The sequence below is a fragment of the Pterocles gutturalis genome, unplaced genomic scaffold, assembly GCF_000699245.1.
Source record: "Pterocles gutturalis isolate BGI_N339 unplaced genomic scaffold, ASM69924v1 scaffold13375, whole genome shotgun sequence".
In the NCBI taxonomy this organism is placed as follows: Eukaryota; Metazoa; Chordata; class Aves; order Pterocliformes; family Pteroclidae; genus Pterocles; species Pterocles gutturalis.
Window position 1 is genome coordinate 30,984 of NW_010140970.1, and position 20,442 is coordinate 51,425.

The 20,442-nt window shown below is 41.5% G+C and overlaps 1 protein-coding gene across 1 annotated transcript; it reads left to right on the forward strand.

Annotated features, from left to right (window-relative positions):
- The first annotated feature begins 1,768 nt into the window (after window positions 1-1,768).
- On the forward strand, window positions 1,769-17,334 carry RBP3 (retinol binding protein 3, interstitial). The gene is made up of 4 exons (XM_010083868.1): window positions 1,769-4,882; window positions 12,342-12,532; window positions 15,026-15,168; window positions 17,006-17,334. The coding sequence occupies exons 1-4, from the start codon at window positions 1,835-1,837 to the stop codon at window positions 17,332-17,334; spliced, it is 3,711 nt and encodes a 1,236-aa protein (XP_010082170.1). The 5' UTR covers window positions 1,769-1,834.
- Window positions 17,335-20,442: the final 3,108 nt, after the last annotated feature.

The window sequence follows — 20,442 nt, forward strand, 5'->3', positions numbered from 1 at the left end:
TTTTGCAGGAAGAAAGCAGGAAGAACAGTTCAAACTGATGATAATGCCCTGGAGTTAAGTCTGTGATGGATGTCACACATTGTCACAATATAGAGCAGCTCCCCAAAATTAAGAAGATACAACAGATTTTAATCTCACTGCTTCTCTACCAATGAGACACACAGAATGTTGCTGTGGCACACTTGGAGTTTAATTAGTTATTTATACATTAGCAACAATAATTTCAGCTATATCGTAGACCTCTGCTTTGATAAGGGAAGTGGCAACATTTTTTAAACTAGAGTTTTTTTACAGATGATAGCACAGTCTGGTTACCAGAGACACCTGTGATTATAACATCAAGTTTTACAGCTTTTGCCGTAGAGCATAGTCCATTTCTCTAATGGACTCTTAGAACAATTTAATTGTTCTCTTTGATGGCTTTGCATTTGTACGTTGACATACGCACAGATACGAATCAACCATGGGATGATATAGTACCTGAATATATAGATGAGGCTATTCCTATACAGAGCTGTTAAAGGAAGGAGCTTCACAAAACTCCTTTAGTACTACACCTGAATGACCCAGTGAGAGGACTGCACTAAACTTTGCTTATGTGAGTGGCAGGCTTCACTCATGACACTCACACATGGCACCAAGAGAGTGCACCTAGCCAGGCCAGACTATCTTCAGACTCTTCCCTGCACATGTGTTCATATGTAGCAACAAGTGACATTTTGAAAGCAATACAGAAATGTGCTCTTCCCAGATTCTCTAGTCTATTGCAGCTACATCCAGCAAGCAGAATGGCTGGGGTAGCAACTAATTTTGGACTTACAGCCAAGAATCTGATCTCGTATGTCTTTGGCGTGTCATACTGGAGCTCTGAATGTTGACAACTCACATGGGTACAGCCTGCAGCTGCATCCCGCATATTCTGATCCTCTTTCAAACTCTTAATACAATAGGGTCTCAAATACATTTTGAGCAGAAGAAAACAACCCCCCACGTTCTATTTTGGTATGTTGAGCCTCAAGTCTATTGGCTGGGAGCTGTCATCAGACATGGCCATATGTTACTCAATGGTATTACAAGTAAATCCTAATTGAGTGCAAATTATGAAGATTAAAGTCACCTCAGATTTAGCTGTATTATGTTGAGGCAAATGTATTTCAAAGTCCCGTTTAAAATACTGGCAATTCTCAGCACAGAAATTAACAGGCTGTCATTACCTTGGATTTTATGAGCTGTTCTGAATGTCTGGAGTTCCTTGTTTGGAGCCCTTAGTCATAGAGTGTAAGAACAGTCCTTTGCAGCTCAGACTGAAAAATACCAAAGACAATGTATTGTCAACAACTTTTGAAAAAAATATTAAATATTGATACAACTAAGTCACTGAAGAATGGCCTGGTATAAGCTTTTCATAAATAATGGTAAAACACTGCATGACTGCTGTTCTAATTGTGGTTAAAATAAAAGTTTTGCATTTAAGCAATCTATTGTCAGGATAAGCCAGGACCAGTTTATAGCAGGCCATCCATTACCTTTTGGAAACAATTAACTGCCAGAAAGATCTTTCTTGATGATTGAAGTTTATTACTGTTTCATAAGAGGGTGTGAAGTAGTAAGAAGCTGAACTTCGTCTATTGGTGCACTCCAGATGATGCACTCCATTTTAATGAGATTAAAGGTTTAATGCAGATAAAAGATTTTTATCTCTTCAGTGCACCTCGATTCAACACAGGGATTTCAGTGTGGTTCTCAAACAGAGAGTCGTTGAAGAGTTATGTTCATTTTGATCAATAATTGCTTCTGACCTCTTTCCTTCTTTTCTATTCCATGCAAAGAGAAAATGATCAGGACAAATTTCTTCCTGTTTTCAGCACTGATCCTGTGCAGCATACCTGCTGAGGAAATCTTTCAGCCAGCTCTAGTGCTGGACATGGCTAAAGTCCTTCTGGATAACTACTGCTACCCTGAAAACCTAGTGGGAATGCAAGAAGCCATTGAACAAGCAATCAAGAGTGGGGAGATCCTGGACATTTCAGATCCAAAAATGCTGGCCAGTGTCTTGACAGCTGGAGTGCAGGGTGCTCTGAATGATGCAAGACTTGTGATTTCCTATGAGCCATCACCGCATGCAGCTCCCAAACAAGAAGCTGCGGCTTCTCCCACTCGTGAACAACTCCTGAGTCTTATTGAGCAAGTGGTCATGTATAACAAGTTGGAGGGCAATGTTGGCTACCTGAGGATTGATTATATCATAGGACAGGATGTTGTGCAGAAAGTTGGAGCTTTTCTGGTGGACAAGGTGTGGAAGACCCTGATAGAGACATCTGCCCTGGTGATAGATCTTCGTCACAGCACTGGAGGACAGATTTCTGGCCTCCCCTTCATCATCTCATACTTGCATGAAGAAGACAAGATGCTGCATGTTGAAACTGTGTACAATCGTCCCTCCAACACTACCACAGAGATATGGACACTGCCAAAGGTGTTGGGAGAGAGGTACAGCAAAGACAAAGATGTCATCGTTTTGATCAGCCGGCACACCACAGGAGTGGCTGAAGATGTGGCTTACATCCTCAAGCACATGAACAGGGCTATCACTGTTGGGGAGAAGACAGCTGGGGGATCACTAGACATCCAGAAGCTGCGTATTGGCCCCTCCAATTTCTATATGATGGTTCCTGTGTCACGATCTGTGAGTCCCTTGAGTGGGGGTGGACAGAGCTGGGAGGTGAGTGGGGTGATGCCATGTGTGGCCACTGAGGCAGAGCAAGCCTTGCAGAAATCCCTGGACATCCTGGCAGTGCGCAGAGCAGTGCCTGGCACCCTAAGCCATCTCACAAACATATTAAAGGACTATTACAGCTTAGTGGACCGGGTGCCAGCGCTGCTGCAGCACCTCCTCACCTCTGACTTCTCTTCTGTGCAGTCAGCAGAGGACCTAGCCACCAAGCTCAACACTGAGATGCAGACCTTATCTGAAGACCCCCGCCTGTTGGTCCGAGTCATGATGCCAGGTGAAGTTGCTGCCCCCCCAGCTGAGAAACCGATTGCAGTGGCAGCCAACTTACCTGATAATGAGCAACTGCTGAATGCCTTGGTGGATACTGTCTTCAAGGTGTCAGTGTTGCCAGGCAATGTTGGTTACATGCGCTTTGATGAGTTTGCAGATGCGTCCGTGCTTGATAAACTGGGACCTTACATTGTCCACAAAGTGTGGGAGCCCCTCCAAAATACAGAGAACTTGATCATGGACCTGCGTTACAACCCTGGGGGCCCTTCCTCCTCTGGTGTGCCTGTGCTACTCTCCTATTTCCAAGATACTGCTGCTGGCCCTGTCCATCTCTTCACAACCTATGACAGGCGCACCAACCGCACACAGGAGTACAACAGCCAGGCAGAACTGCTGGGCCAGCCCTATGGGGCTCAGCGTGGCATCTATCTGCTCACCAGCCATCACACTGCTACAGCTGCTGAGGAGTTTGCTTACCTCATGCAGTCCCTGGGCCGTGCCACACTGATTGGTGAAATCACAGCAGGAAGCCTCTCACACACGCATACCTTCCCTCTGCTGCAGCCTGAGCAGGGAATAACCCGTGGCCTAACTATCACAGTTCCTGTTATCACCTTCATTGACAACCATGGGGAAAGCTGGATGGGGGGAGGAGTTGTACCTGATGCCATAGTGTTGGCTGAGGATGCACTGGAGAAGGCTGAAGAGGTGCTAGCTTTCCACAAGAACATGGGAGTACTTTTAGAGGGTACTGGAAAACTCCTAGAAGCTCACTATGCCATCCCAGAAGTGGCTGGTAAGGCCAGTGCTATGCTCAGCACCAAACGGGCCCAAGGAGGTTATCGATCAGCTGTTGACTTTGAGACGTTGGCTTCCCAGCTTACCAGTGACTTGCAGGAGGCCTCAGGAGACCATCGGCTTCATGTCTTCCACAGCCATGTGGAACCAACACCAGAAGAACAGCTTCCCAATATGATTCCCAGCCCTGAGGAGCTGAGCTACATCATTGAGGCACTCTTCAAAATTGAGGTCTTGCCAGACAACCTGGGCTACCTTCGCTTTGATATGATGGCTGAGGCAGAAACTGTAAAGGCCATTGGACCTCAGCTGGTACAGATGGTATGGAACAAGCTGGTGGACACAGATGCCATGATTATTGACATGAGGTACAACACAGGTGGCTACTCCACTGCCATCCCAATACTTTGTTCCTACTTCTTTGAGCCTGAGCCTCGGCAACACCTCTACACTGTCTTTGATCGTAGTACCTCCCGCAGCACAGAGGTGTGGACTCTACCCCAAGTCACTGGAAAGAGATATGGCTCCCTCAAGGACATCTACATCCTAACAAGCCATATGAGTGGCTCAGCAGCTGAAGCTTTTACTCGCTCTATGAAGGACCTACACCGGGCCACAGTTATTGGTGAGCCCACAGTGGGTGGTTCCCTCTCAGTGGGCATTTACCGTGTTGGTAACAGTTCACTGTATGCCTCCATCCCCAGCCAAGTGGTGCTCAGCCCAGTCACTGGCAAAGTATGGAGTGTGTCTGGGGTGGAGCCACACATCACCATCCAGGCCAGTGAAGCCATGGCTGTAGCTCAGCATATCGCTAACCTGCGTGCCCAGGTGCCACAGATACTGCAAACTGTAGGCCAGCTTGTGGCAAATAATTATGCCTTTATGGATATTGGGACTGTTATAGCATCTAACCTTACCAAGAGTACCAGCAAAGACAGTTATAAAAGGATTAATACAGAAGAGGAGCTGGCCAGGAAGGTGACTGCCAACTTGCAAGCTCTTTCTGATGATGAGCACCTGAAGTTACTCTACATCCCTGAACATGCCAAGGACAACATCCCAGGGATCACGCCAGCACAGGTACAGCTGTCTTGTACCCAGCTATACTGATGCCAGCTAGAATGGGAGCACTGAGTCAGAAATCTTGTTTCTAGCCCATATCCTAAACCCACCTGTACCCAGAGGAGAAACCGGTGCCTGAGTGGGTTTTGGAGGCTGAGCTCTCTCTCTTGCACTAAGGCAAGTTAGGGTAGTAGGTTGTGGTAGTAGATGCTAGTTCTGGATGCCTGAATTTTGGGAACAACTTTCAGGCTGTGAACCTCTTTCAGTTGCCATGTGCCACAAGCAAATATGCAGGGCTTCACAGTTAGAGGGAAGATATCTCATTGTCTCTCTGATCCCCTCTCTCTCAGTGCTGTGGCTTTTCAAGCTGTAACAAATTAATGCAGAAACACAGGTTTCTCATTTAAGAAAAATTTGTTTGGACTAGAGTAAATGCATAGACCTGAAAAACATGCAGCCACATGCTTTTAAATGGATTTTTCTATGTAAAATTTTTGTACCTGACTTCTATTACATCAGAATGACAAGCAACACCTTTGGTAGTGACAGTGAAAAGTTTTTCTGATTGTATCTCATGCTCAGCATCAGACAGTTTCCCAGTGACCTAGAAATACTCTGGAAGAAGTATCTGGGTGGAAGTTAGGTGACCCCATGGAGAAATTGTTTTTTAATAATCTACTTTTCCCCTTACTGGGTGGTTTGCATAACAGTCTGTGCTTTTTTCTGAGCCTGGGTATTTATACACTGGTCTGCCTTGGCAATCTTTCTTGTTCATTGTTTTGCTCGAGGGAGCTCCTAGGAGCACTTGTTAAAATTCCATCTTCAAATTAAAGGGAGGGTTAGGATAACCTGATTCCTTTCTTGGATGGAGTTAACTCCTTTCTGGCTACTGCTGTAGCATGGCTACCAGAGACGTCTTTTCTCCATAGGCTCATAAAATTACTTTTTGAAGAGAATACTTTTTCCTTTGCAATGAACCAGAACATATGAAGTGTCCGGTAACTATTAAATGTAAATCTGTGGGCTTCCACCCACTGAAGTTTTTGCAGTGCATGATTTAAAGTGGTCATGACCTTTGTGGTATTACATCCAACACTAGGTCAAGGCCAAAGTCTAGGGATTGCTAGAGGAGGCCTTTTTTTTTCAAGTTTTTTAACCAAGAGATGGTGGCCCCATTCTTGCCTCTAAGCTAAATAGAAATAATTAAAAAATTTTTCTATTCCATCAGTCTTTCCCTCTTTACATTTGTTGGGTGTAGAAAACTTCACTCTAAAAGATGTTTTCAACAGACGTCCCTGATAAATTATAAGCAACATATCAGTAGTGATATATCATAATTTCTCCTCATTATACAATGTGGGCCCATCTTGCAATTTAGTCATAATATTCACTGAAGGCTGTTAATGGATATTGTTGGCTATTTTTACTTGTGCAAACCTTACCAACTTTATTCAGACCTTGAATGTTTAGAACAGGATGTATGGGACAAATACCTTATTTATCACATGACGTGAAATTCTGATCCTGATAGAGCTAATGAGGAAATGCCATTATACTAATTAATGCCTCTGTTTACCTCAGTTCTTTGTCAAGAGAAATGACTGGAAGAGGTCAGGAATACATCCACAAGAAGGAAATCACATCAGTGTGGATGAAAATCAGGACAAATGTGAGATTTCTTCAAGGGGAAATAATGTACAAATAGCAGAGGAGAAGCACGGGTCTCTTATGAGGCTAAAATAGTTTCCAAGGGCAGATGCATTCCTTCATAGTGCTTGAGGAAACTGGGAGACAGAGATAAAAGAAAGCAGTGTTAAGAGACTTTAACATGAAAGGGGGTGAGTGAACAAGACACCGAAGTCATTGAAGTAAAGGTGTTTCCTTGTGACAAAGGTAAAAGAAAATTCACCTATTCTGCAGAGCACTGAGCAGCAAGGGTACCTTCATTTCCTGCCTTGCTTTTGCAGGGCCGAGGGGGATGTTTTCTATGGAACATTTCAGGAATACCCTATACCAGCACCCCAGAGAGCATATGCCTTAAGATTACAGTGAAGCTTACATGATGGCACTAATTGCATTTGTGATTTTTTTAACCCTCCTATGGACATAGTGGGTTTCTTACGCTGTGTCACATTTATTCCTCAAAAACCTAAGAGCTACATACATTCCAAGCCACCCTTTCCCTTGACAGTTGGATTTGCTTGATACTGACCTTGACAGTGAAGCAGATCCAACACAATTAAATGAAAGTGATGATGAATAACTGCAGGAAGGATGGGATGGGACACAGGAGACAGACAAGTGAAATGCATATAGACCTTTGAATTTTCTACACTAGAAGAGCTGCTGGAGCATAATACAGGGTAGTGAATGTGTCTCCTCTATGACAGAAGCAAGGTCAATGGTAGCTGGAGTTGTCTGCTGCATAAATGCCACTTTGGAAAGTCAGACTTCCCAGAGTCAAGTGTTGTATATATTGTTTGTGATTCAGAAAGTAGCATTTTGCTTGTAAGGCAGAGCTCCGTAAACTTGCCAATGTGCAGTTCAATAATCCCTGCTTCTTATTCTTCTGTTTGCCTCTCTCTCCCCCCAGTCGTACCATCCTCTCCATACTGAAACATTTGTGTTCATTAATATCTAAGTATTGTAGACTACCTATGGAAGAACTGCTGCCTGATTTTGGCAAATGTGTTATGTCAATTTTAAGTGACAGGAGTCTCCCTGAATGACTCTTTTGGCCTCTTCATAATGCCCAAATACTTTTAATGCAGTCTTCACACCTAAGAGAAATTTTGTATTGCTTTAGATAAGGAGCTGAAAATTACAATTAGAGTAGAAGACAAAAAGCAATCCTTTATAAAGAGAAATTGTTCCTGCATTTGAAGTCCTCCTTTTCCCAGATAAATAATATGTATCTATAGCAGAATATTGTACTTGCTGGAGGAAGCAGTAGTTACAGATGTTTCACCGGAAAGGAGTATAGTTTGCTTATGCTCCTTCATTAATGAGTGAAATCAAAATGCTGAGCCTCAAAGCATCGAGATAGATAATCAAATCGCTACATCGGTTGCTAACAGGTGGAAAAAAAAGTTGTGTGTCCATATGATGCTGATTTATATCACCGTAACCACAATAAAGTCAGTGGAACTATACAAGTTTATGCAAGCCAAAAAATGTCTCATGTTTAACTCTCATTGACTCTTCTCCTTTTGCAATTCATGCTTGCTTCTAGTATTTGGTGCAGAAAAGAATATGACACTTTGTTAATCACTTTTGTTCTTTTTCTAGTATCTTTCATATTCTGATCTTGATATTCAAGCTCAATGTTTACAGTTACAGTCCCACCAAAGAGATCTGATTATGCTCATTTTTTTACATTGTCGTTAATCTTACAGTAGATTTGGCATTCGTTTTAAGGATTTTCAACAGGTTTTGGATGAAAATCAAAATTTAGCCATGAATCGTATTTTCAGATTTTCCTTTCCAATCTAATCTTCCAGGACATTGACTAGAAACTAACAGCTCACTGGCTTGCAATGAGTTATGTTGCAAGCTGTGTATTGCCACAGCAGGCTTACACACCACTGTGCAGTGCCACCCTTTGTGAGGTGAAAGTGCAGCTTCTCACTCTGCCATGCACTCCCTCAATGGTGACCGAGAGCCTTAAATAACCTCTTTTAATCCTTTCCAGAGCACTGTCCCAGAGGGTTCAGCTTTTGCTTGTGGTAACCCCCTCATCCTTGGTGCCATGGAGGGCAGAATTAGAATTCAAAACTAAATTCTGGAAATGGAGAAGATGGAGAAATTATCTGTGAAAAGAAGGATGAGGTTAAATAAGAACACATGAAAAGTTCTTACACAGTTTCTAGGGTGATAGTAATTGACTGCACAACACTGTGAGGAAAAGAGCTTGTTTAGGGGGAGTCCTGTAAAAAAGTATATGAGTTATTGAGAGTTCATAAGCTGAACACAAGTCAATAGAGTCAAGTTGTTGCAGTAAAAATAATCATCATCAGACTGAGATGGATAAGGAGGAATATAATCAGTAAGACATGTGAAGTCTTCTGCTATATTCAGCTCTAAAGAAAAGTCAGCTAGAGTAAACTATGCACAGTCTTGGGCAATGCTTTTCTGGAAAGATGTGGCTCAAGTGGGGACACCACAGAAAAGAGTAACAGGAATAAAGAGAAGACTGAATAGAGTTATCTTGAAAAAGTTTGAAAGACTTGAGCTGTTTATTCCAGAGAGAAGAAAATTGAGAGGAGACATGAAAACAGTCTTCAGATACGTAAGCGGGTGTTACAGATGTTAAGAGAATAATCTGTTCCCTTGCCTATGGTGAATAGGCCAAGAAGTAATGCACTTAAACTGTAGAAAGCAGTGAACTCAAACTGCTTACACTACATGTTAAAAACATCTTTGTAATAGTAAGACTAGTGACATACTAGACTGGATTGCCTGGAAATCACCCAGAGATCTGGGTGTTTTTAAGAGCAAGTGAGAATCAGCTCTCAGGGAATACAGCTGATCCTGCTCTGTCCTTGAGCTGGGGGACCTACTAGGATGGACCATTACATTCCAGCCTGTGAAGATACACAAGGAACCCAAATGTTACTCTAAGAAATAAAGGCACAACCCCGCTACCTAGCTCCCAAGATCTCATGGTTCTTAAACCAATCTCACGATTTGCAATGGCACAAGGGTGTTTGCTGATAATATTTTAGTAGCTGGCTGTTGACAGCATTAGCAGCCTAAATAGAAATCAGTGTTACATGGCAATGGTCAGCACAAAATTAGCTATGAATATACAGTTTCCATCTAAATAGACAAAACAGTTTAGGGGAGAGGAAAAAGGAAGGAGAGACACAACTGGAAAAGCAGCTTGCCCATAGTTGGTGCATGTGTCAGTAGCAGAATCAGTGGTCAAATTCCATGCATTAATTCCAGGGTAGAATTCTAGGTCCTATTTTGTATCACACTACATTTTGAGTTAGGCCACTCACATGTGGAAGGAGACTGCAGAATAGGGGTGAAGACCCTATATAGTTGACAAAAATCAGTTCTTCCTTGGCTTAAGTGGTGTTAGCTTGGAGGTCCTTTAGTCTAGCCACATTGCTTATAGTGTTCTTACTCAGGGCGCCTGAGGGTTTATATTTAACCATCAAGTCATTTGTATGTAAACATTGCCTTAGTGAGCAGCAGGATCTTACTTCAGCTGCATCCTCCCCAGCTTGCACTTGGCCTGCAAACAGAGCCCTGCCTTTCGAAGGAGAGTGTGCTGTTTTGCTCTGAAGCTAGACTCACCTCTGATACCAGCTGCACATGGCCCATGTGCCAATCTCATGAACCTGCAGTTTTCCAGAAGAGTGACTCTCAACTGTCAGTCCCAGCCTCCTCCCCTCTTTTGTTTAAATATTAAGAGGCTGTACTTTTTCTCCACCCCCTTGAAATTACTTTCTGAGTGCTTTTCATCTTACTTCTGGTCTTAGAACCTTTAGAATAGATATATTCTCTTACCTTTTCCTTCAGCCATGAAGATTAAGAAGAGTTTCTTTGAGATCCCTGCATATTCACTTTACCCCATGAGACCTGAGGCTGTAAGAGCACCCTGCCCACTTTGAAATCTGTAATGAACTTCCAAGAGTTAGTAACACTGCTAGCAAGTACTGAGTGAACAAAGATGTGATGCAGCACAGTAAAAGAACAAGTAGGAAAAAAATTACCATAGACAGAAAGGTTATTCTTAATTAACATGCTTATGGGTATGCATCTAGCAATCACTGTTGGAGACAAAGCTAAGAAATCTATGTGTTCAGTTACAGGACCATTAGTAAGTGGCTGAGAGTAACACATCAATTTTATTTGTAGATGTTACCAATGAGTGATGATTTTTTTCTCCTGGGGAGACCAGTACCTCTGAACTAGATATAAACTCTGTCAGAATAATGCAATGCATGCCGGATATATTCTTCAAAACTGTGATTTGTAAATCAAAGTACAGTGGGCAGATCAAGCAGCATTGCTGTCACTGGGAAGTAGACTGGAAATTACAAACTCAGTAGTGCTGGACTGATATGTTTACAGTCTGGATACAGTGGTTATTTTTGCAAGGTACAGTGAGAAAGAGGGGTACAGAAAAGGACTCAGTAGAGTTTGCCCTTACCATCAGAACAATGACTACTGGCCAACAGGGCTTTTAATGTTGGAAACTTTGGCATACAGAAGGTACTGAGTGATGAAACAGCCCAGACCAGAAGTGTGATACTTTGGGTAACATTCCCCCAGGTAAAGGTAGAGTGCTTGAGCTATGTCAAGTACAGCTGTATTCACACACCTTGGAAATCCTCCTTCTGCTGTGGCGGACCTGCTGTTGGCAGGAGTGCAACCCCCGGACAGAGCATTACATGTAGGGCAGGAGATTGCCTGATTCCTCTACAGTTGCAGAAAACCCAAATGCCTCCCAAGTTATGTTGCATATTGCAGGTTGTGAGAACACCTTTTAGCACCTGGCTCACTACTGACTCCTTCTTTTGTGTGTAAAACTATGGATGGTCTGGGGCTGAGCTACAGCAGAGGGCAACTGATTAAAAAGCAAATATAAAATAATTTTCACAGCACCCCTGAGGAGAAAAAGGAAAAATTGCTGAAGGTCACATAAGTCACATATATCCCAAAGCCTTACCTCCTTAAGCTGAAGGAGAGTTTTCCATTCCCAGACACATGCATGCAAGACACAAGTACGGTAATAGGAGCAGGCTATGCCTCCAGTGTGTGTAGGGGTTACTAGAATAACTTTATTAGTTGGCTACACATTGCTATTAAAAAAAGTTCTGCTGTTTAATAACATAAGCTAAACAAAATGAAATTAATCACAGCTTAACACGTGAGACTCCAGGCACATGGCCACCACATAGGAGATTTAACATGTCGCCTCATGAGTATCCTAGCACATGCCCAACACATCAGGTTCCTTGCTATCACAGGGACTGTCTCATTAAGAGGGGCTGGGGTCAACTTCACCTGCAGCCAGCAGCTGTTTGTCAACTAAAGCCAATGAAGAGATTATAGAAGTCACAAGTGCCTTATTTAGAATGAACTGCTAAAGAAAACAAGTGGGCTTTGGTGGCAGGCCTGGGATAGTGGCCTATGCTGCAGGGTTCTTATAGCCTGCTCAGCCTCTTTGGCCCAAGGAAATTCCTGTATTTCTGAAAAATAAACATGAGCCTTGACAAATAGGCGCCTGATCCAGATCCTGGACATGCTATTAATGCACCCCATACTGTGCAAATGGTGCAGCAGCCCATGCTAGCCTATATTTAATATACACAATTCTTAATGTCATTCATTATGTTCTTCAAACTTGGTCACATTCATCACATATGTCCCACCTGGACTGACCCACATAATTCTCTCTAAGTCTTGTGCCAAGCTATCAGTGCCAGCAAATAATTTGCTTTGTTCTTCCAAACTCTTTCAGATCCCGTCCCCAGAAGTATTTGAAGATCTGATTAAATTTTCATTCCACACAAATGTATTTGAAAACAACATCGGCTATCTGAGATTCGATATGTTTGGAGACTGTGAACTTCTAAACCAGGTGTCCGACCTACTGGTAGAGCATGTTTGGAAGAAGGTTGTTCACACAGATGCATTAATCATAGACATGAGGTAAACCTTGTAATGCCAAATAAGCAAAGCTCTTTCAAAACAGCATTTTATTTGTAATGGTGAATTAGCTTTACATAACTTACTGTCCTGTTTACAGGCTAACGTTGCTGGGATTGAATAAGAAAAGGAAAACAACCAAGGAAAACAATAACAGTCTGGAACTGTATCTCAAGATAAATTGTGCCATCACTTGAGATGTTTAGTACTAAATAGGCAAATTTAGGGAATAAGTTGCAAAATGCAATCCTTGATGTCACATCCGTTTTCTTTCTCTGATTTCTTTCTAATCTAACTCTGCATGTGTCTTGTATTAATTATATATATACACATGGATTAATTAAATCTTTTACTGCAGCCAGTGGTAAAGTGGTTGAACAGTCAAAAAACCAGACCATACGTAAGGCTGTGTTACAACATCTAGTTTGCAAATATCAACTAAAGAAAAAAAGGCCTTTGTAAGAACTCATTTACAATGCTAGAACCACTTATGGTTGTTGTCATCATAGGGCTCTCAGTATTTGGTAATCTTAATATTCTTCTGGGATTTGCAGTGTGTGCAGGAAAAGATGAGCACGGTGATGAGAGCAGAGACAGAGATCTCACTATGTGAGCACAGAGGAGGCAGGGCAGCAACAAAACACACCCTTAACTGAATTAAAATTCAACAAAGGCACCACCGTCTTCCAATAGACTTCAGATAGGACTGGGACTTTCCTGTCTCTTGCCCCAGTTTCCTCCCAAGCTAAAACTCACATCAGGACTAGGAGCAATAAACCAGCAAAAGTGAAATCATGTCCCAGGTACCAAATGGTCTCATTATAGTTCTTTTCTTGGGTTGCTTTGGGTTTTTGTTATATTTAATGTATTTCCAGGTCTTTGAGTGTACACAAAAGACCCAGTCTCTGAAAGCATATAAAAGAGAACCCCAAACATTTTACCTTTTGAAATTCTCCCTAAACCAATCTTATGAATTTAAGGCAAGGCTGATAATATCAGTTTTGCATGGGATTAACTGTAATGTATAATATTTCTTATTTTACAAGTTTCCCTCCCTGGAACAGCTGGGTGACTCATGGACTTCATATTTTGACAACTTCAATTTTGCATGGGATTAACCATAATACATAATGTCTCTCAATTTAACAGTCCCCCTTCATGGAACAGCTGTGCCACTCATGATCTTCGTACTTTTAACCTTCACAGCATTGAGAAGAGACACTGATAAACTAAACAACTTCCCTAGTGTCACACAAGAAGTCTGTAATGAAGGAAATACTTGCCTCCAAGAGTTACGCTAAAACTCTAACAACTGCTCAGTCATTATTACTGACTAAAGTTTCTGCAATTTCACTGTCCTAGATACAAGGGAGTCCCAGGAAGAGCTCTCCAGCATTGCTCTAGCTGTCTACTTGCCACTCACTTCAGCCATAATGGCAGCTGCAGGAAACTGGGCCCTGCTGGGTCTAGCTGCCTCCTGGGCTGTGTGGCAGCAGCAGGACCTCCTGGCAGCACAGCACTATGCAGGACACACTGAAGAGGTTTATTTCAGTTCTAGCCATTCACAGTGTGAATACAGCGTACAGCTCAAATGCTGCAGAGTAAAGAGGTAGCTTCACTGTTCGGGACAGAGGCCTCCTGGATTGTCTGATCCTTTTTTGGAGGTGAAAAAAGCTTACTTATGGACTGCACTGAACAAAATTCATTTTCTAGCAGATTTTTGCTGGCATGTCTGTACCAGGCACTCCTAACATCAATTACAGGAAAGCACTGTATCTGTCTCCTACTAGTGAGCAAAGTATAAACATTTCCAGTGCTGTATGTGCCCCAGTACTAGTGAAAAGTGACAGACAAAAAATAATCTGCTATTCCATTGGGATTCTCCAATGATACCTAAGCCCTTCAGTGAATTTAATCTTCAGAGACTACTATGAAATTAAACTACAAACAAGTTTTCAAACTAAATGAAGTGGCTAATGCAATCAGGCTAATAGCCTGATCTTGTAAGGTGTCAAACACCAAGTATTCTCATTGTGTGCTGCAGTAAATAAGAACACAACAGTTCTACCATCACGTTGCTTAAATTAGGATCTACATCTATATATTAGTGTTTAGGTATTTACTCATGCTGCCTATGTCAGTTGCAGCATGGTTATTTAGAGAAGAATAGCAAGAATCTAATGTTTCTCTGCAGATAAAGATCCTTTGCTTACTTTCTGAATTTTTTCCAGGTTGAATCAAGAAAAAAAATAGACCATTCAGTTTTATGTTTGCTTTTGAAGTCAGTTGTAGGTTGTAACAGTCACAGACTTTTAGACAGGGTTTTGTTTCTCTGATAAATGTGCAAATGCTGGTGGGGGAGAATGAATGTAAACGTAGCAAAATGCAGCCATAAGCCCTTTCAGTACTGATGTTAAGAAAAAATACCTGGAAAGAAGATTTACTGTGTGCCACAAATTTTCAATTGTTTCCTCAATATTTTTAATTTTTGAAAAGATACAATATTGGAGGCTTCACCAATTCCATAGCAATCCTATGCTCATACTTCTTTGATGAAGGACACCAAATTCTCTTGGACAAAGTTTACAACAGACCCAGTGACTCAGTAAAGGAAATATGGACTCAGCCACAGCTCAAAGGTAAAATGACAATTTCTTTTTAGAGTAGCTTTTCATTTCAGATGTCCCTCCTTGTGTATTTAAAGTGAGCCGTAAGACACCATGACTCATTTGGTGAAAGCACCTGCCATGATTATCTCAGGTTGTGCATAGAACGTAAAAACAAAAATCTGCATTTCAGCCATGTCACTGAATGCCATCTACAAATAACAGTTCATTGCCCCTAGGAATGGGGTATGTTAGGCATGGAGGTTTGTAAACTGATCCCCACAAGTTTAGCTGAATACCGTGTACAGCAGTTGTGACTTGTTGCTTTTAAATGTTGCCAAATTAAAAATAAATCCTGGGCTGCCAAGACCTCTAGTAATATTTCTTCCAATACGCATAGTTTTATATGTAGCTCCTCACTTCCTACGTGTGTAATCCAGTATTTCAGTAGATGAAAACACCCACAAAGCCCAGTTTGTCCAGAGAATGCAAGAGAGAAAGAAAATGGCTAAATTTTGCACATCTGAATAAGACTGGAGCATTTGGCAGTGTGTCACACACACCACCCTGCCCTGCTGCTCATGGAAGTCGAAAGGATGCTGCAACATGCAGAAACAGAGCTCTTCAGCACTCATAAAGTGCAATTAGAGTGCTAAGAAGCTTTAAACATTGGTTTTAATTCTTTTCCCTTTTAAAGCTAAGGAGGTACCAAAAAAGGTGTCACAATGGTGTCTGCAATTATTGGCTTGGATCATGCTGAAATGGTTAAACTTTGTTGCAGGCTGCAGGGCCCATCTGTTTTCCCAGGCAGTCAGAGGTGGACTGTGCTAAGGGATATGATTACTATGGACACATTCCAGTTCCCATCAAAGAGAACAGGCAGACTCATGTGAACTTCAAAGGAACTGGTTCTGGCCCTGTATTATACATATCTAATGTGAAAAAGGTCTTCTAATGAATATTACATTTATAGTGAAATGAGAAGAGCAAAGATGGTGTGAAAATTAATTACCATGCTATTGGCCCCTCTCTCACAGTTTCATATGAGAATTATATATCATACTGTAATTTAGTTAAAGAATTACTTTTTATAGCAGTTTAGAGTAGTTTCCAAGTTATCAAGTTCCAGTTATGATGCACTGGACAATTTCTCAAAGGGACTAGGCTCTCAAAAACTATCTAGCATGTTCAGATATATTGAAAATAAGGAGCAGAAAACCTCCTACTCCTGTCAGATGGTTTATGTAAGAAAATGAGATGACTCAGATCCTAATAATAAAGGAATATTTGTTGAAGGGTTTGGGTCAAAGGCCATGTAACAGCTTCCATTTATAGACTATAAAAAGCCTGTGGGAAACCATGACAGTTATAAATTTATAAGATGCTGCCTGCATAGTTTGCAGGCCAAGCTCTGTAACAACCGTGTTCCTCGACCAGGGATGAAAGTGAAACCAAAGATGCTGCTGGTTGAGCTTTGAGTATTCCTACGGGAGCAGTGGAAAATGTTGCATTCCTCAATTGCCTACCCCACTCCTCTGGTGGGATCTAGAGCTCTTGTAAATGTCAAAGCTACAGAGGAGCCAGTAGTAGTAACCATGAACTGGCCTCCCAGCTGCTGGAACTCATAACCAGAAACTGATAGCACAAAAGCACTACGTGGAGTGACAGTCTTTTTTACAGTAGAGAGGCTGGGCTAGTGAAAAAAGTGCTTTGACACCATCGTAGGTCCAAAGTAAATTTCCAAACTTCCTTGGTTGATAATAGCAGGTAGGGAATGAAGTATGTTGTATCTTGGCTTCTCTTGCCCCGTTATGCAAATGGATCTCTGAAAATGGATACCTTTTCTGATGCTTTTTGTCCTTTTTGGCAGGGGAGAGGTATGGCTCTCAGAAGGGGCTAATAATCCTCACCAGTGCTGTGACGGCTGGGGCTGCTGAAGAGTTTGTATACATAATGAAGAGACTGGGCAGAGCTCTCATCATGGGGGAACAGACCAGTGGTGGCTGCCATTCCCCACAGACACATCAAGTAGATGGTACCAACTTCTACATCATCATCCCCACCTCCAGATCAATCACCTCTACAGAGAGCACTTCTTGGGAAGGGAAAGGGGTACGTCCTCACATAGAAACACCAGCTGACACAGCACTCATCAAAGCAAAGGAGATGCTCAGTGCTCACCTGCACAGCTCTAGATAGCCTAGTGGGGGAAAAAAGGTAGGCTGCAACTTCCAAAGGAGCGCAAGGGATTTACACTCTCAGTAGCTGAACCAGTGATTGGTTTGGGAACCCAGAGAAGGATTTAGCTATAATTTATGTAACTAATGAAAAACTGAGACCCCCAAAATCTCACAGTCCGTGTATGTGTGTGCATATGTGCATATTAGGAGATGGGCAGACTGCAGGTACTCCTCCTTTTGTTAACTGTCTGGCTAAGTAAACCATGGGTTGTTTACTGCACAAGAGCCCAGTCCCAACAGAAGTTGCAAGGCCATTCTGCTGCCCAGAATAATTCACAAGCATCATCAATGGTGCTGTTCTGGGCAGCAGAAGTAGATTTGAGTTCCTGTCAGCTGAGGGAGACTTCACAATGGAGTCTCATTTTTTGTGTGTGTGAGTTTTCTAATAACCGAGTTCTTAGGGAATGAAAGCTACCTCCCCAAATGTAAACCCTAAAAAAGGAGTGGGAACTTCATTTCAGTCTCTATGGCTAGAGGCTAGTTGTCTGTACGTAGCTCAAAGTGACTCCGTTTTCAACATGCTGGCTTTTTTAGCCTGTTCTCTGGAACCCAATTCTTTCTGGGCATGGATGAGATACTTGGATAATTCACTGGGGTTTCTGGATTCCTCAATTGTGGTCAAATGTAAATGTTCATTGTTGCAGTGTCGGTTTGTTAAGATTTAGCTCTAAATCACAGAGATTTCCTCTGGTCCCTTAGAAAATCCCACCGGTCAGTATTCAAGGCATTTATGCAAAGCCATCTCTGGTCATTTGGAAATTGTCTACATTCCTATTTATACATGTTAAAGGAGAATTAACAGTAGTTAGGAAAGTCTGTTTTCCAAAATGCAAGAGCTAAATTAAGTCTCTCCTCCATTTCATCATTTAGATGTACCAAAAATAACCATTCCTGGTCTGTCAGGGTTGCCCAGACTCCTGGTATTTTTTAGGAGCATGCCTATTTCTCCCCTAGTAACTGACAGAGGAATGGGGAAAGAGCAGGAGAAAGGCAGTGCATTTACTCTTTCACCCAGTGCTCATATCAACAGTCAGAGAAAAGAATCATATGTTTTTACTTAAGGCTAAAACGAGATTGCTGTCTGCCCTGTCCCAAAGACAAGAAGGCAGAGAAGCATCCATCACACCCTGCTAACAAGCTGCTTATTAAGTAATAGTGTATTCCAGAGCAGCTAGCTGAGTTATTGACACAAGCTTAATCAATGCACAACATTCCCTGTCTTTCTCGCAATTCTTATCTAACCACCTGTCTTTGTAATGATTTAGAAATACATATAAGTCAAATTTAGATCTTAACGTTTCTCATCTCTAGAAAATTCCAGCTGTAAGGCAATTAAGTTAGGAAAATGGTCCCCCCAAATTTAGTCAGCTGAAGTCTATAGTACCTACACGTTGCTGTTTGCTTGCTCATTTGTAATTCACTGTTTGGTTTTTTTTTTAAATTGTGTTTGAACATCTGATTGCAGAGAATCTCTTTCAGTATTTACAGGAAAATAATTTTAACAACCAAATAGACTTTCCATGTTTTTTACTACTTGTTTGTCTTACCAAGTACACTCAGTGCAATCGCTAACCTGGACTCTCTTGAGTCATTTTCGTATTCTGGTTTTTATGCACTAGCTAGTTGAACTTCTCAGTGTTGTGGAAAATATTTAAATGAATTAAAACTCATACAGAATTTTGTGTAAAGTGATATATGTGTGACAGATATTAAAGATACTTAATATGGAAAAGACTGGAGCAGTCAATGAATGAACAAACAACCTATTTCTTCTAATGCCTTTTAAGCCTCTTTAATATCTAAATGATCCAGATATACTGCTTTGTTTTCCTAAACACAATCAGTTGTGCTGTCATGTACAAACAATAGTAGTTGTTAAACCCAGCATTTAAAAACTTTAGCCATCCATTCAAGGACCAAAAGCTACACCCTATGGACACAAATAGCAAATAAATTCTTCCTGTAGTAATATGCTAAATACTCACAAATCATAAATGTCTAGAAATTGGAATTCAGTTGAGAAAACAAACAATGAAAATGCATTTGCTGGTGAGTCCATTTGAAATCAGTAGTGCTGTTAGTTCACTAAAGTGATCAATTTTACTGGAAAATGAATGTGCAACCTTGACAAACTCTGTTAATTGACAAAATGTTATTTAGTATTTCATAGGTCATCTACTGGCTAATTGGCATTGAAACTATCAGGCTTAAAACATTTTTTTTTCCTGTCTTCACAAACTGCTATGTCATATTTATTCCCTTTTCACTGAACTTGGAACCTGGACATGGTGTAGCGTAAATTGTATTAGAATACAGTTTTTTGCTCAAAATGGGGTCACTGGAAACATCTTGTTTGAGGACACTGAAAAGACTGACTTTCTCTTCTCAGACCAGATACATAACAAGCAGGATAGATGAACTATATCCTGTTGTATCTCACTTTAATACAGTGAAGTTGAAAGGGTGCAAATTCAGAACTGACAAAAAAGGAAATACCTGTAAAGGCAGAGCCTGCAGGACTCACTGAGGCAAGCGGCACTGAACCTAGTAAGACTGTACTGTTTCAAGATACCAAACACTTCTAGAACATCTGGAATTATGATAGGTAACAGAACATTCCCTGAAACCTAAATCTATACTTTCAGAATTAAAGCTGAACATCTATGCCATCAAGAAGACCTTTTCCCCCTGACACACAGCTGCTTTCTGCATGGATCTTCCACCTTATTCTGTAGTGTCAAACAAGCCAGAGCCTCTTATGAAAACTTAGCCAAATCATGACCACAGCACAGTGTAATCAACAGACCTGACAAAAATACAGACAGGAATTGTAGAGAAAATTACATGGCATTGAAAGGTTTGAACATCACAAAATTATGAATGAAAATTGGTTATAAAAAATCCATGGTTTGTGATTTAAATGAGAAAGTTAGGTAGAAATTTTCTCAGGGAGGGGTCTGCAATTTTGGAAGTGACCTTTCACAACGCAGCAGGAAACTGACACCCTTCCCTCTTCTGGTTCCAGAGCTGACATGGGCACTCAACAGTTCATAGCACCGTTTCCTTA